Genomic DNA, 15804 nt, shown 5'->3' with positions numbered 1-15804 from the left:
TCCATCCATCAGGAGAGAACCCTTATTTAATCTGCACGTACGATCAGGATGCTTTGTCTTTTCACTTCATCCCGGTGATTTACACCTGATTAACGGGTTTGATGAAAGATACACACCATGGTGGTCCCGCCGCATACAAACCTACGGTGGCACCCCCATTCCCATTATTTCTGTGGTGTGGTCCACTTTAGTAGTGAATCTAGGTGATTTTTCTCTTGTGAGCATATAATCGAGGATAGAATTTGACGGACGGAATGGATTTTATATGGGTGGGCCCAGGGAGCTTGGGTGTTTTACCGGCTGCGTAAAACAGGTGTTGTGCTTTCGTAGACTATTTCGGTGCATCACAGTCCATGTACTGTTCCGAAATTTCCACAAGGCCAGAAGGGTATTTACGGTAATCTACTTTTCGTACTTTTCAAGTCCCCGGACCCGAGCTCTACTCCGACGCTATAACTCCTCCAAAATGGGTCCTTTGCCAGTCTCCTTCTGCAAGAGAAAAATCCAAAGACAAGAAACCCTATATCCGCATTTCTATCTTTCGCTTTCGTGCCAGCTTTCGCTTTCCCAAAAACATTGTAAGTGGGCTGTGGTTTCTGAGATTTCTCTCTAGAAAACGCGTTTCTGGACCGCCGGGGATCTTCGGATCGGCTTTTGTACTGAGATTTTTGCGTTTTTTACAGCTAAAAATGCTATAATAAGCTTCGAAGAATAGAAAAGAACTCTTCAGTTGGCGTGTAGGGCTTGGACTTTTGCTTCGGACCTGGTCGCCATGAAAGCTTCAGACACTTGGACTCCATCTCAGCGGTTTCGCTGTTGAAAGTTTCAGATCGTCGTTATCAGCTGTCTTTTATTTATAAGATTAGTGGAAGATCGGACGGGATCTACTATAAAAGGTACGTTTTTGAAGCTTCATTTCTACGGATCCAGTTGGAGGATCGTTTTGGAAGTGAACGATGCGATTCGGAATGAAAATCGCTCGATTCCGTGAGAGATTGAGGTAAATCGGGATTTGGAAGCGATTTTATAGAGATCCTGCTGGAAGTTGCTAAATTTTCTGTGTTTTGGCATGGAAATCTCTTGATTTTGTGAGGCATTGAGGTTAATCGGGTTTTGGTAGCGATTTTATAGAGATCTTGTCGGAAATTGCTGTTTTTCGGCATGAAAATCGTTAAATTTTTTGATAGATTGACGGTTTTGGTATCGATTTTGTGGAGATTCTTCTGGAAACAGCTAAATGTCTTCTTTTTTTCTTTTTTTACTTTTTCTTTTTTCTTTTGGAAGCTGGGATTTTTGCATGTTTTCACATAGATCTTGGAAATTTCAAGGTTTTTGAGTTGAGTTCGCTTTTCGTCTGGAAAGCTGCAAATGCCCTTTGCCTGGTTTTGCTTACTTCCCGCTTTTAAGCTGAAACCAGCTTTCTTCAGCCCCTTTCCAGTGAAGTCTTCTTTAATCCTTGTAATTTCTATTCATCTTTTGCTCTGCAATCTGCTTTTTATTCGCTTATTTCATTTTCTACGGATTCTACATTTCTATGGTTTCATTGTATGTGTTCATGCTAAAACTTTAAAAATTCATCATCGATCCAGCAAGCTGTTCGACCTACAGAGATATACATTCCTGCGGTTCAATTTGCATGAAGTGCCTCTCAGGACATCTCAAATGTACACGTGGCACATTTTATGTTGATCAGGACCGTTAATTTGGTGGTCCGTTGTGTGAGGATGTCATGGTTCAAAAATTAACAATTGTAGACATATGATCAGTGGTTGAGAGAAAAGTGAGCAATCCACATCTCGCAAAAATGTGTACATGATGCACGCATCATAATCACATCTCTTTTTCTTTGCCATCGTGGCACATGCTTATGTGGATCAAATCCTTTAATTGATGGTCCATCATTTATTCCCATCATGCCCCAAGAAATAACTATAGTAGAACATCTGATCAGTGATTGAGAGGCGTGCAATGGTCTACATTCAGTGCAAAAACTCACAACGATCAAATTGTTAGAAATCTCCAGTAACTGTTTCAGGATCTGGCCCGTCCCCATGATCACCCACCAGATCGGTGACTGATAAATTTATATGTTTGCCAGGTGTATAGTCATGGTGGGAACACACTTCATGATACTTACATGAAGCACACATCATAACGGCATTTCTTTTTCTTTGTTATTGTTTACATAATTACAGATCTTTTCAAAGTTTCCCTTGCAATCCTGTGGATATTCAGTTAAATTTACATTTGCCTGTTTGCTCTAAAATTTCAGAATCCGGGATCAGTCTCTGCTAGTTGTTAAATATGGCTTCTGATTCTTTCAAAGGTAGCCGCTCTTCTCGATCAATGGCATCAGCATCAGATATTGAATTGCAGCAGGGCAAGCCTCCTCTTCCTCCGACTGTCGCTTTTGCTCGGCGAACTTCCTCAGGCCGTTACCTCAATTTCTCAAGGGATGACCTTGACAGTGAACTTGGCAGCGTTGACTATGCCAGTTACACTGTTCACATTCCACCAACCCCCGACAACCAGCCAATGGATCCATCAATCTCAGCAAAGGTCGAAGAACAGTATGTTTCAAATTCTCTCTTCACAGGCGGATTCAATAGTGTCACTCGAGCTCATCTCATGGACAAGGTGATTGAGTCCGAGGCGAGCCATCCGCAGATGGCTGGCGCCAAGGGGTCCTCATGCGCAATACCTGGCTGTGATTCAAAGGTCATGAGTGACGAGCGTGGGGTAGACATCCTCCCCTGCGAATGCGACTTTAAGATCTGTAGGGACTGCTTTCTGGATGCTGTGAAGTCTGGAGGTGGGATTTGCCCAGGCTGTAAGGATCCTTATAAGGCGACAGATTTGGATGAGTTGAACATGGATACAGGGCGTCCACTTCCGCTGCCACCACCAAATGGGATGTCGAAGATGGAGAGGAGGTTGTCTTTGATGAAATCCACCAAGTCGGTGTTGATGAGGAGTCAGACAGGTGATTTTGATCACAACCGCTGGCTGTTTGAAACAAAGGGGACTTACGGGTATGGAAATGCTATCTGGCCAAAGGATGGGGGTTTCGGAAACGAGAATGATGAAGGGGCTGAAGTGGCACCCACAGAACTGATTAACAAGCCATGGAGGCCACTTACACGCAAATTGAAGATCCCTGCTGCGGTTCTCAGCCCATATAGGTATTACTGTTTCTCAATTTTCTGTTGGGAGCATCAATTATGTCCACTTACATTCATAGAAGTTTTCGTTTACCTTGAAAATAAAGCCATCCTAATTTTCTAAATGACTGCTGAAGCTTGTTAAATTGCACACTACACTGTATTTTATTAGTTCCGCTGATGATTGCACTTTGTCCTTGATCCTCCATTGTTATTCCCTGTGGAGGTTGGCCATGCAGTATTAACCTTTTCCCCCGTTTAACTTCATCATATCAATAAACACTTTGTAACAGAGTTTTATTCATCATGCCAACTTTGCAATATATATGCAGCAACTTTTAAGGCATGTTTTTTTTAGTTTTTTTTTTTTTTTTTCATATGATTTGAAAATTGTCAAGAGTATCAATTTTCTGTGTTTTTTCATGCCCCCCCTTTCTTTTCTGCCACTTCAAGATGCCTGTTTAGACATTCTTATCTATTGTTCCCACAGGCTTCTCATCTGTGTTCGAATGGTTGCTCTCGGCCTGTTTCTAGCATGGCGAATCAACCATAAAAATGAGGATGCGATCTGGCTATGGGGGATGTCTGTTGTATGTGAGCTGTGGTTTGCATTCTCTTGGCTACTCGATCAGCTCCCCAAACTGTGCCCCATTAACCGTTCCACTGATCTTGCTGTCCTGAAAGAGAAGTTTGAAGAACCAGGCCCTCACAATCCCACTGGAAAGTCTGATCTTCCGGGGATAGATATCTTTGTCTCCACTGCCGACCCAGAAAAGGAACCTCCTTTGGTCACGGCAAATACAATTCTGTCCATTCTTGCAGCCGATTACCCTGTTGAGAAGCTCGCTTGCTATGTCTCAGATGATGGAGGTGCTCTTCTGACCTTTGAAGCAATGGCCGAAGCTGCGAGCTTTGCTGACCTCTGGGTCCCCTTCTGCCGGAAACATGGCATTGAACCCAGGAACCCGGAAAGTTATTTCAATTTGAAGAGGGATCCTTACAAGAACAAGGTGCGTCCAGATTTTGTCAAGGATCGGAGACGTGTAAAACGAGAGTATGACGAGTTCAAGGTCCGCATCAATGGTCTTCCAGATTCAATACGTCGTCGATCTGATGCATTTCATGCTCGAGAGGAAATTAAAGCCATGAAGCTCGAAAGACAAAATGTGAATGATGAACCAGCTGAACGTGTGAAGATCCCAAAAGCTACTTGGATGGCAGATGGCACTCACTGGCCTGGCACTTGGATGGTTCCTTCACCCGAGCACTCTAAGGGCGACCACGCTGGGATTATACAGGTATTATTCCTACCAATCATTGAGATAACACTGATATTTATGATTTTGTTTTGTTAGATTAAGATACTGTATTTCAGTATTTTCGTCGTGTTATATTCAATTCATCTTATGTCCATTTCTTAATGTGGTTTGGCTTCGACACTTTTTCATGAAATTTGGTTAAATTCACAATGGTGGCTGCAATTCTCTGCGTGCATGCCTTAGTTATCAAAAAAGGTAGTTGTTGCAGTCTTTTGATGATCCACCAAAAGGAGAACCGCCTCCAAGATAACTGTGTAGCTTCTTTGCAAGTCTCTGTTTTTATTTATTTATAAAAATAATAATTCCACTACTTATTTCAGGTTCCATCAAAACCCAAAAAAAAAAAAAAAAAAGGAAAAAGAAAAAAGAAAAAAAAAGAAGAGTATTTGATCGGGAATCGAGAAGATAGGACCTAGAGTCAAAATAGGACCAAAAAATTCAACTGGAGAAACTTTCAAATTGAAGTCAATTTTTTTAGTTTAAAACACAGATCTCATACATGCCCATGCTTGCATTCTCTTCTTTTTTTCCTTTTCATTTCGGATAAATGTCTAGTTGTGCATATCAAATGTCTCTTTGTTTTGGTATCTGGGCCCAAATAAACTTCAGCCAGTCTGCTCAAAATGTTTGTGTTTACAGGTGATGCTGAAGCCCCCAAGTGACGAGCCATTAAGAGGGACCTCTGATGACTCCAAGCTCCTTGACTTCACCGATGTTGACATCCGTCTGCCCTTACTGGTTTATGTTTCCCGTGAGAAGCGGCCTGGCTATGACCACAACAAGAAGGCCGGTGCAATGAATGCCCTTGTTCGTGCCTCTGCCATCATGTCCAATGGGCCCTTCATCCTCAACCTTGACTGCGATCACTACATTTACAATTCTCAGGCCATGAGGGAGGGTATGTGCTTCATGATGGACCGAGGTGGGGACCGCCTCTGCTACGTCCAGTTCCCACAGAGGTTTGAAGGCATCGACCCTTCTGATCGATATGCCAACCACAACACTGTCTTCTTCGATGTCAACATGCGCGCCCTTGATGGCCTCCAGGGCCCTGTCTATGTCGGCACTGGATGCCTCTTCCGCCGGATTGCCCTCTATGGCTTCGATCCTCCTCGCTCTAAAGAGCACCATCCTGGATGCTGCAGCTGCTGCTTTTCCCGCCGCAAGAAGCCTGCGGCTGTTGCCTCCGAAGAGAACCGTGCACTGAGGATGGGAGACTCTGATGAAGAAGACATGAACATCTCTCAGTTCCCTAAGAAATTCGGTAATTCTACGTTCCTTGTTGATTCAATCCCAGTGGCAGAGTACCAAGGCCGGCCTCTCGCTGATCACCCAGCAGTGAAGAATGGCCGCCCACCAGGAGCTCTCACCATCCCGCGAGAGCTGCTTGACGCATCAACAGTTGCAGAGGCAATCAGTGTCATCTCGTGTTGGTATGAAGATAAAACAGAATGGGGTGAGCGTGTTGGGTGGATTTATGGGTCTGTGACGGAAGACGTGGTCACTGGTTATCGGATGCACAACAGAGGGTGGAAATCGGTTTACTGTGTGACCAAACGTGACGCTTTCCGAGGCACTGCACCAATCAACCTCACGGATCGGCTGCACCAGGTCCTCCGCTGGGCCACTGGCTCCGTCGAGATCTTTTTCTCTCGCAACAACGCCCTCCTTGCCAGCCCAAGGATGAAGTTCTTGCAGAGGATTGCATATCTAAACGTTGGAATCTACCCATTCACCTCCATCTTCCTGATTGTCTACTGTTTCCTTCCTGCGCTCTCACTCTTTTCTGGCCAATTCATAGTCCAGACGCTCAATGTCACATTCCTTGCCTACCTCCTGATCATCACCGTGACCCTCTGCATGCTGGCCGTGCTTGAGATCAAGTGGTCGGGCATCGAACTGGAAGAATGGTGGCGAAATGAACAGTTCTGGTTGATCGGAGGGACAAGTGCACATCTCGCCGCAGTCCTTCAAGGGCTTCTGAAGGTGATCGCAGGAATCGAGATCTCCTTCACTCTCACATCGAAATCAGCCGGTGATGATGTGGATGATGAGTTTGCCGACCTGTACATTGTCAAGTGGACGTCACTCATGATACCGCCAATCGTGATCATGATGACGAACCTTATTGCCATAGCCGTTGGTGTCAGCCGAACAATATACAGCGTGATACCACAGTGGAGTAGGCTCCTAGGCGGTGTTTTCTTCAGCTTCTGGGTCTTGGCGCATCTCTACCCCTTCGCCAAAGGGCTGATGGGGAGGAGGGGTAGGACCCCGACAATCGTCTTTGTGTGGTCAGGGCTCATTGCCATTACTATCTCGCTCCTTTGGGTGGCGATCAATCCTCCATCCGGCACTACGCAGATTGGGGGGTCATTCCAGTTCCCGTGATTCAACAACATTCGAGTTCCTCTCTGATGTTCTTTCATCATCAATTCTTTTTACTCGCAAGAACAGCAGCGATCTTGTTGCTTGCTTTGGCCAAGGTTCACCAGTTCTACGGCAACCAAGGAGGGTGGTCGATGTATGTAAAGGAGGCAGGTACAGATCATGGCCTTTGAACTTAGTGGCGTTTTTTTTCCTACATTTTTTTATTTCATTTGATTTATGATTAGTATAGCTGAAGTATAGTACTTTGGATAGGTTAGAGGTGTGTGGACATGGAATGGAAGGGATTTTTTCCTTTTAATTATTTTGAGCAGTGAGGATGACCGTTTTGGGGTGGGCCATTTCTCTGTGGGATTCAAACAAGTATCCTGGAAAAACTATTCTGATTTTTGCACAGGAATGTTCCGTTTCTTTTCATTGCTGACGGCATTTCTGAAAATAAAGTCAGAGTTGCTTGTGCTTGATATGTGCTGTTGATGATCTTCTTTTATAACTGCCTATTTTTCTTGTGTGGCCCACTTGATGAGTGATTCAGATTGACCTGAGCAATAGACTTGTACTGTCACTCTTCAAACTCTCTGAGAGCAAATGGTGTGTCCTCATGTTTCTTCAGGGTTGAGCTGAGCCTTCGTGACGTACGGTGATGCTTATGCATGGGGATCAGGAGTGGACCAATGATTTTTCAAGCCATCATGTGTGTGGGCATCAGGGCAACTGGACTGGCAGCCACCAGATCAGAAATGGGCTTGTTACTGAAAAGTTGAAGATATGATCAAATTGTTCACATCCCAACAATTGAGATGTAACAATCATCCAATCACAGACTTTCAGTCTTCTGGTTATACATGTGGTGGCCCACTTGATTGTGATGCATTTTTGATGCATTTTTGCCACTTGGGGGGATGTATTTCATTGTAGAACTTCTCTCAAGTGCCTCACAGTAGCATTTTTTGTCCTTGTTAGCTTGGCCCAAGTTTTGAATGACAGTGGGCGTGGCTTGACGAATCTTGATGGGTCTGGCAAGGGCCCAGCTTAACGATCAGGTGATGGTATCATGTTGGTGGCCTCGCTTGGGAGCCTGTATTTGAATATGCATTGGCAATTACCATATGAAATGGAATCACCAGCCTATATTTGAATATGCATTGGCAATTAACATATGATCCATGTGAATTGGAATCACCAGCCTATATTTGAATATGCATTGGCAATTATCATATGATCCATGTGAATTGGAATCACATGAAATACACTCCCAAACGTACTAATTACCACCTATTACACACTATTACTACCCGTTTGTGAGATAGGCAATCACTGCAATTTATTTAATTTTTTTGTTTTGTTTTAAATCATGCTAATTCAGCCATCAGGTGGGCCACATGTGCAGGAAACAAACTTGGCCAAGCAAATTTTATGCGGAGTTGATGATCATGTTGGCCCGTCTTTGGGATATCTAGTCACTGTGCGAATAGACAAAGCTATGAAGCCCTAAGGTTATTAGCAATCAACCTTTTGAAATACAACCTCTCTGGTACGATAGAGGCTCCCACCTGCTGTTAATGTAGTATCCTACCATCTACTGTAGGCACTATAGCCATTCTAGTCGATCCATACTGCCTCTCTTGCATGGTTAAGGCCCCAACATACTACCTTAGCATTCACCCTCACAGGTACAACGTTAAAAGCTTTGGAAATACAATCCACGTAAAAGCTAATCAGATCAATGGTCTGCAATCCAAAGTGGGACCTGCATAATTCCAGCTTGCAGCAAACTGCAACATGGGCATCGCAAAATTCCAGGCTGCAGCAGACCGTACATATCTTGCCGCAGCAGACAGGCCCAGCCTCAGAAACTATAATATCTGAAGGACCCCATTGCCTATGGAGCCGTGGCATATACAGTGGGGTCCGCCGGATGAATGACCCAGATACATTATTCTTCTTGACTTGGATGAATGACCCAGATATCAGCAAGCTGGAGCTACCACTCAAGTGATTCCAACATCTGTTTCTTTTAATGGAATAAACGTCTAAAATGACAAGGTACTGCCCCCATGTAAGCTCTTAAAATATGCTGATTCAACAGATATAGACTGATACCAACACCCTCAGCTCTGTATGAAACTAATCATAAAACCTGAAAAAAACCAGCCCGGATGGCCAATTTGATCCTGTTCAGTGACGCCATGAGCTCAAATATCATTGATATGCACATCGGATCAAAATTTACACATGATAAAACCACCTCTTCTTTTTTGAACGATAAGAGAAATTTATTAAGAAAGAAGGCCAGCCAGACAAACAGAAAAAGAAAAAAAGAACTATACAGGATGGTAAACAACACTCTTTTCAGTTCAGCTCTTCACAAAATGGTACTTTGACTCAACATAATCCTCCGCATCCCAAAGAAATGACCCGAATGCAACTGCCTCCAAAACCAGCATAGTCAGCCCAGAGAACGTTATTCCAATCACTTCGTCATTAGAGGTATCAAGTGACCCATCCTCGGCAATCCTGATATCTGGCCTCCCAAACAAGGCCTGCGTTTGCTTTTCAATCAATGAAATTGCTTCCTTAGACCTTATTGTCGCGTATCTCTGCAGTGTCTCCGCATCCAAGTACATGACATACGATCTCAATTTGTATGACTTGGTCTCACCTGAATCTGATTGACTCTCACCGAGGTCATCATCATCAGGTGAAATTTGGATCAAAGAATCCATGTCCCAAAGCTGGTTTCCGGGGGCTGAACCTTCAAAAACCATCTGATCCTCATCCATGCGTGCAGGAAGTGTTTTCATGGATCTCTCGAGTTGGAACCGCTGATCAACCCTCTTGAGGAAATACCCATACATGATGGAGGCGGCATAGAGCTTTCCAAGCCTGAGCTTACTGATTTGGATGATGGTGTTGAGAGGGCCAACAAGCCTTTCACCAAGGACGAGAGATAAATGGCTCTGTATCATCTCAAAGGCTTCTGGAGAGTGGACGGCTTCTAGCTTCTGTTCTTGGTTGGGCCAGGAATCTACTGTGATGGCAGGATCAGATGAAGGTGATATTGTAGGGATCATTGAAATATCTTTATCGATGAACTTATGCACAATAAAGCAGTAGATTATCTCCTCTAGAGCCTTCTGCCTTTCCTTGTCTTTGACTTCCGCAATTCTCCTAGAAATTGGAATTTCAGTCACTTTTTTTTTTAAAAAAAAATAAATATTAATCTTAGCAAGAAGTACAATGAAATTATCAAGAAAATAAGATTACATGGATCCTTCACCAGGTTAACCCCAGCGTATGCACCCCGACCCAAATGGCAGGTGGGCTGGATGTATGTTAAGCATTGGTCAATTTTTTAACCACCCATTGTCTTCAAACATATGCAGACACCTGATGAATGGTGTAGCCTGATTTTTAAGGCCACGATGCATAAACAGTGGGGCCCGCCTGATGAGAAAACTGCATCTCTTGTAATTATGCCAAGAGGAAATCCAAGAGGTAGGCGAATCAGATAGCAAATCTAAGAACGGCTTTTTTTTTTTAACGATATAAAACACCTCTCTTTTTACCATACAACAAATCCCTTGGGACTTAATGCATTTGTAACTAACCCTCTACCTTAGGTTTTATATAATTAACCCTGGTTGGGTTATATTCGAGAAGACCATTTGCCCCTACTTTAAAACAAGAGGTTTTCTAATTCCACAAACATGGGCTCCATGTCTTCGTGATCCAGACCATCAAATTGACAGCCACCACCCTGGTGAATGGGCCATGGGCACTCCAGTCTCCAGCTGTTCACATTCAACTGCAAAGTGGGACCCACTAGATGGTGGACCCACCAAACAGGGTCATTTACAGTTGAAATGTAACGCCATCTACACCTTGTGACATCATCCATTGGCAAAATCTAACCATGGGTGGAGTTGGCACAAATACACAGAAGGTAGGGGGTTATTTACAAGTACATTAAGTTCAGGGTGTTTTGTTGTATATAGCTAGGGGTTTTACACCACACACACATGGGTCTATATGGTACTAACCTGTAGAGGAGGAGATCTTGAGATGGTGGTGGACTTTCTTCCTTCTGCACATCTCGATCAGTTTGAAGCCTCTCCAGCTGCTGATCGATGGCTGCGGGAAGTAGATGAGGATGGGTTTGCAGTATCTGTGACAGAAACTGACCTGTCGGAGATTCAAATCGGAGAGGAGCAATTGGTGCTGTATTCTCATCAGAATTCCCTGCTGCTCTCACTTTTAAGCTTCTGGCTCTGTAATTCCCTGGTCGGATAAGGAGCTTTGCCACATAACCCAAATGGCAGCTCTAGAAAAAGGAAAGCTTCTGTGAGTGAGAAACTAAGATACGGTTGACCTTGAAAATGTAGAAGAGTAGAAATGCTGCAAAAAAGAAAATCGAAGTAGCACCATTTCATGTCTCTCTTAATAGCTAAATTGCCCATGACTGACCAAGATAACATACAATAACCACAATACCTCTTCCAAATACTCTCATGCACTTCCCTGTAAATAAGGGAGTGGTTTGATGATGATCAACATCGTGACAGCAGAACAGAATATACCCGATGGTTAGGTGCAACATAGGACAACACAGCAGAAGATAATACAAAACAAAACGTCGAATCATAGGCATCTCAATGACTGTACTGGGTACCACCTCTGATGCCCACTTCAGAGTTAGTTGAGCTTTGAGATAATGGATGGATGTGCCTTCAGGAAATGGAAGCTACATGATCGTGCTGATGTAACAATTTAGCATTGCCTCATCTCAAGAAACCTCAGCTCCTAGCATCTCAAGAAGGGCTGCATTCGGTGCCTGTGGTGAGGTTCTAATTAGATGCTGGAATCTATGATGCCATGAATCAGATACGCACCTCAAGTGTCAGATGGCATTTCCCTAGGTCGACTTTCAAAAATGCATTGTAGGTCAAGAATATGAGATTTAATGTCGAGGTTCCTCCAAAAGCACGGTTTGAAAACTTGACTCGATGTTCATCTGGTTCAAGTTAACTGGAAGACTCAACCCAACTCGATATTTAATAAATATAAATTAAAAAATTTAGAAATAGATATTTAACATTGTAAAGTACTATAAAATAGAAAAAATGTCATCAAATGAATGGATGATGTGCTGGTTAAGTTCATCTCTCCCAGCGGTAGAGGTCGTGGATTCAATTACCTCCCTCCCCATTTATATTTTATTAATTAGTGTTCACATAGTGATACTGACTCAGTTCGAGCCACTGGGAGCTGTGTCAAGTCGATCAAGTGGTTGACAAGTAGTCCTGAGTCAAGATAGAGTTCCCAACATCTTGGCTTGAAATCTCGTCAAGTTGACTTGACTCAGCTGAGTTTTAAGTCAATGCCCCAAAGGACATGAACTGCACACCTAGTAGCAACCATGGTTACCAGTAATTGTTACAGGGTTATCAGATGAGGACTGCTATGCTAGAGGTGGAAATGGTTTCGGGTAAGTTCTGACAGTAATCACTGGATGGTTTCTCAAACAAATTTATGTACATTCTTGGTTAGAGATGTCTGATGAAGACAATTTTTTTATTAGAACCCTCCAACGAAGACCATTTTCTGCCCAACTGTCAATGGTGGATCTCACAGTATGGATGGTCTAGATTTCATCCACCAGTACTCTATATATATAATGTAGAAGCACAGTTAAGAGGTTTAAAATCAGAGTGTATAGGGTCATATAGTTCACCACCAATACGGTCCTGTACTTCCCCGTATCCCCCTGTATCGGGCTGTTTCAAGTGAATAGGGTGCATCGTTCATGGACAATGCCGATAGAAATCCGGCGATACATAGAGTATCCAGCGTTAATTGCCAATGTCTAGATATTTAGCTGGCACACAATCTCGATGCCTGCAGCACATATGTATGAGATTTGAACCATTCATCTCTAGCCTTACCATGGATGGATCACACTTACCTGACACTGGTCAGATGATCCTAGCTGTTCATTGAGGACCTTTTCCAGCTGATGTGATCATTGGTTGGACTTTGCTCCAACTGTTCTATTGCTCTCCCCAAAAGCCATCCAACCATTGACTAGGATTGCCAAATTAGCATGATTTCTTGACAATCCAGATCACATAACTGTGCGCACATGCATCCAGATTGAGTGCCTCACAACTAACACAGAAATTGTTGTTTAAACAGGCCGGATGCTCATGCACCCCAACCCAGACATGCCCAAGTCGTGGGCCCCACTGCACAAGAAACACACTAACCTGACAATCATAACCATCCAACTGGCAACCATCAAATCCATGGCCGAAACCAGACAGTTCAGACAGTTGGATGCATTGAATTATCATCTTACCATGTCCTCCCCATTGCTAGAAGGCAAAAACATCCATGTATCCAACATCAGAAAATAAGGGCCTGTTTGGATGCCTGTAACTTTTCTAAAATGTAACAAAGTTACAGGTGACTTTGTTACAGTTGGTGTTTGGGGGAGGAAAGTCATAGGTAACTTTCTCTCAACCTGTGACTTTCTTACAGGAGAAAGAGGCGAAAATCTTACAGGCGCTTGAGTCGTTTTTCAAGTTACCTGTATCTTTAATACAGGTAACGGTTGAAAATTTTGAAATGAAAATCGTAGGGAAGAATCGGACATGCATTGAAGAAGCGTCCCTCTCTCAAGTCTCCTTCTCCCTCTCTCAGTCTACTTCTCCCTCTCCCATCGAGATTCCGCAAGGTAGGAAACCCCTTTTCTCTCTTTTCCATTTCTTTCCTTTCTTTCCTCTTTTTTTTTTTTTTTTTTTTTTTTTTTTTTTGCGTTGACGGGCACAGCTTGGGGAGGTGGCGTGGATAATGGCTGATGATCTGTGGGGCCCACCATATTGTATTTGTTTTATCCATGCCGTCCATCCATTCTTTTGGATCGTTTTAGGGCTTGATTCCAAAAACGAGGGATATCTAAATCTCAGGTGGACCACACCACCGAAAACAATAATGGTTGAAAGTCCACCATTAAAAAACTACTAGGGCCCACAGCCCACTGTAATGTTTGTTTCACATCCAAGCTGTTGATTAGGTAATAAAGACCTGGATGAAGGGAACAAAACAAATATTAGTTTGATCGAAAACATTGGTGGCCCACCAAAAGTTTTTAATGGTGGGTTTTCAATCAACATTGTTTCCAGTGATGTGGACCACCTGAAATTTTAATGTACCTTATGTTTGGGCTGATGACTTAAAATGATATGGAGTAATGGATAGATGGTGTGGATGAAACAAATACATCATAGTGGGCCCACATAACACGTCACATAGCCTTCATGGCTTACTTATAGTGATAGCATCATTTAAAAAATTTGCAAATCAAGTCACTGCTGGTTTATGGTTATACTTGTTGTATTTGGCTAGTCTCCTTTGTTAATGAAATCGTTACCCTGAGCTTTGCTAATCCCACACATGCAGCCATACATGCCAACCTGTCATGTATGGGAGAACCAGGCCGTGCATCAAGCGGGCGCCCTTGTGTAGATGTATTGGCCCAAACATAGGCCATTTTGCTCGGCAGATGGATTGTTTCAGTGGTCCACATCCAGTGTACAAGTTGGCCTTCTGATACCTGGACCATTCTAATTTTATGGGCTAGTCATCGGACACAGTGGACCCATTTGATGGTCAGCTAGGATGTCAAACACACATGTAGCTCAAGTTTTTCGCCCACATTAGACATTACTAGCATTTTGAAAACATGGGCCCGCTTTTATGGCCCACCTGTTGATTAGTTTAGCCTAAGAATCGGCTAAACTATTCATTTACATGGGCTTAATAAAATGGAATAATTTTATCCCATTTTTTTTATGTGTCAATCAGATTTTTCAACGATTCCCTATTTCAACTCTAGCTAATGTGAATATCCAACTTATTACTTGTAAAAAAGTTACAGGTTATCCGGACACAAAAACAAAAACAAAGTTACCTGTAAGTAAGTTACAACTTACATCCAAACAGGATTACCTATAAGTAAGTTACATGTAACTTTCTTACAACTTAAAAAAGTTACAGGCATCCAAACAGGCCCTAAAGGAATTTTCTGGCTCTTTTGTGTGTAAATCCAAACCGTTCATAAATCAACACACTGGATGGAATGGACAGACCAGTACCAATAGACCAATTTGCCACTGTGGTTCTCTAGAAAGTAAATCACATCAGGATAGACGAAAATCTCAGGGACAAAACAAGTCATTCCTCTCTCCGGAGCTGCTCGGTGGAACGGTCGTATACAATTTCGAGATCCATCAGTTTCCGCCAGGAACAAATGACCATATTGCCCCCTGTGATTTCCTACCATCCTAGCAGAGACCACACCTACGGAAGCATCCGTCCCCTCCCTCCCAAGTCCCAATCAAGCAAGGGTATTTTCGTGATTACACAAAATCAATTAACTCTTGGATTTCTGCCAAATTAACGACGCACCTTGGAAAATCCACCGGAAAATCCGAGCTTCGGCTCGGAATTCGGCGGAAAAAGCTTGAAATCCGGCGATCTGAAGCTTCCGGAGGCGGGAAGAACCGCCAAGCCGTCGATGTGAACTCCGAAAATCTGCATATCTTCAAAGAAAGACGAGACGTTTCGAAAAAAGGGGAACTGCCGATTACAGAAGAAATGGCCCAAATTACGGTTTGAATGAGAGAAATTAGATCAGAAGATAAAAACTAGTGAAATGAAAATGATATTAACAAAAACGAAACAAAAATTCCTGACCTGAAATTGAGAGAGAGAGAGAGAGAGAGAGAGAGAGATTTTTAGCGTTCGAAAACGTGGGGATTTTTTTTATTTTTTTTTTGTATATTATATTTTCTTTTCTTTTTCTCTTTGGTTGGAAGAGGGAATAGTGAGAGCGAGAGAGAGAGATTCAAGTATTTTAGGTGAGGTGGCAGCCG

General features: G+C 43.1%; 2 protein-coding genes across 3 annotated transcripts; one reads left to right on the top strand and one right to left on the bottom strand.

Annotated features, from left to right (window-relative positions):
* The first annotated feature begins 453 nt into the window (after window positions 1-453).
* Window positions 454-7332, top strand: LOC131247986 (cellulose synthase-like protein D3). 2 transcript variants are annotated; one of them, XM_058248011.1, is made up of 4 exons: window positions 454-896; window positions 2273-3182; window positions 3652-4459; window positions 5120-7332. In XM_058248011.1, the coding sequence occupies exons 2-4, from the start codon at window positions 2305-2307 to the stop codon at window positions 6869-6871; spliced, it is 3438 nt and encodes a 1145-aa protein (XP_058103994.1). In that variant the 5' UTR covers window positions 454-896; window positions 2273-2304; the 3' UTR covers window positions 6872-7332. The 2 variants fall into 2 exon arrangements, with proteins under 2 accessions (XP_058103994.1, XP_058103995.1); XM_058248012.1 differs by having other exon boundaries at window positions 454-1000.
* Window positions 7333-9117: 1785 nt separating this feature from the next.
* Window positions 9118-15550, bottom strand: LOC131247987 (UV-B-induced protein At3g17800, chloroplastic). Its single transcript, XM_058248013.1, has 3 exons — window positions 15338-15550; window positions 10912-11192; window positions 9118-10039 (listed from the first exon to the last, which is right to left on the bottom strand). The coding sequence occupies exons 1-3, from the start codon at window positions 15467-15469 to the stop codon at window positions 9226-9228; spliced, it is 1227 nt and encodes a 408-aa protein (XP_058103996.1). The 5' UTR covers window positions 15470-15550; the 3' UTR covers window positions 9118-9225.
* Between the last annotated feature and the right edge of the window lie 254 nt (window positions 15551-15804).

Source organism: Magnolia sinica, chromosome 6 (assembly GCF_029962835.1).
Source record: "Magnolia sinica isolate HGM2019 chromosome 6, MsV1, whole genome shotgun sequence".
In the NCBI taxonomy this organism is placed as follows: domain Eukaryota; kingdom Viridiplantae; phylum Streptophyta; class Magnoliopsida; order Magnoliales; family Magnoliaceae; genus Magnolia; species Magnolia sinica.
This window is presented reverse-complemented; position numbering and strand designations above follow the sequence as displayed.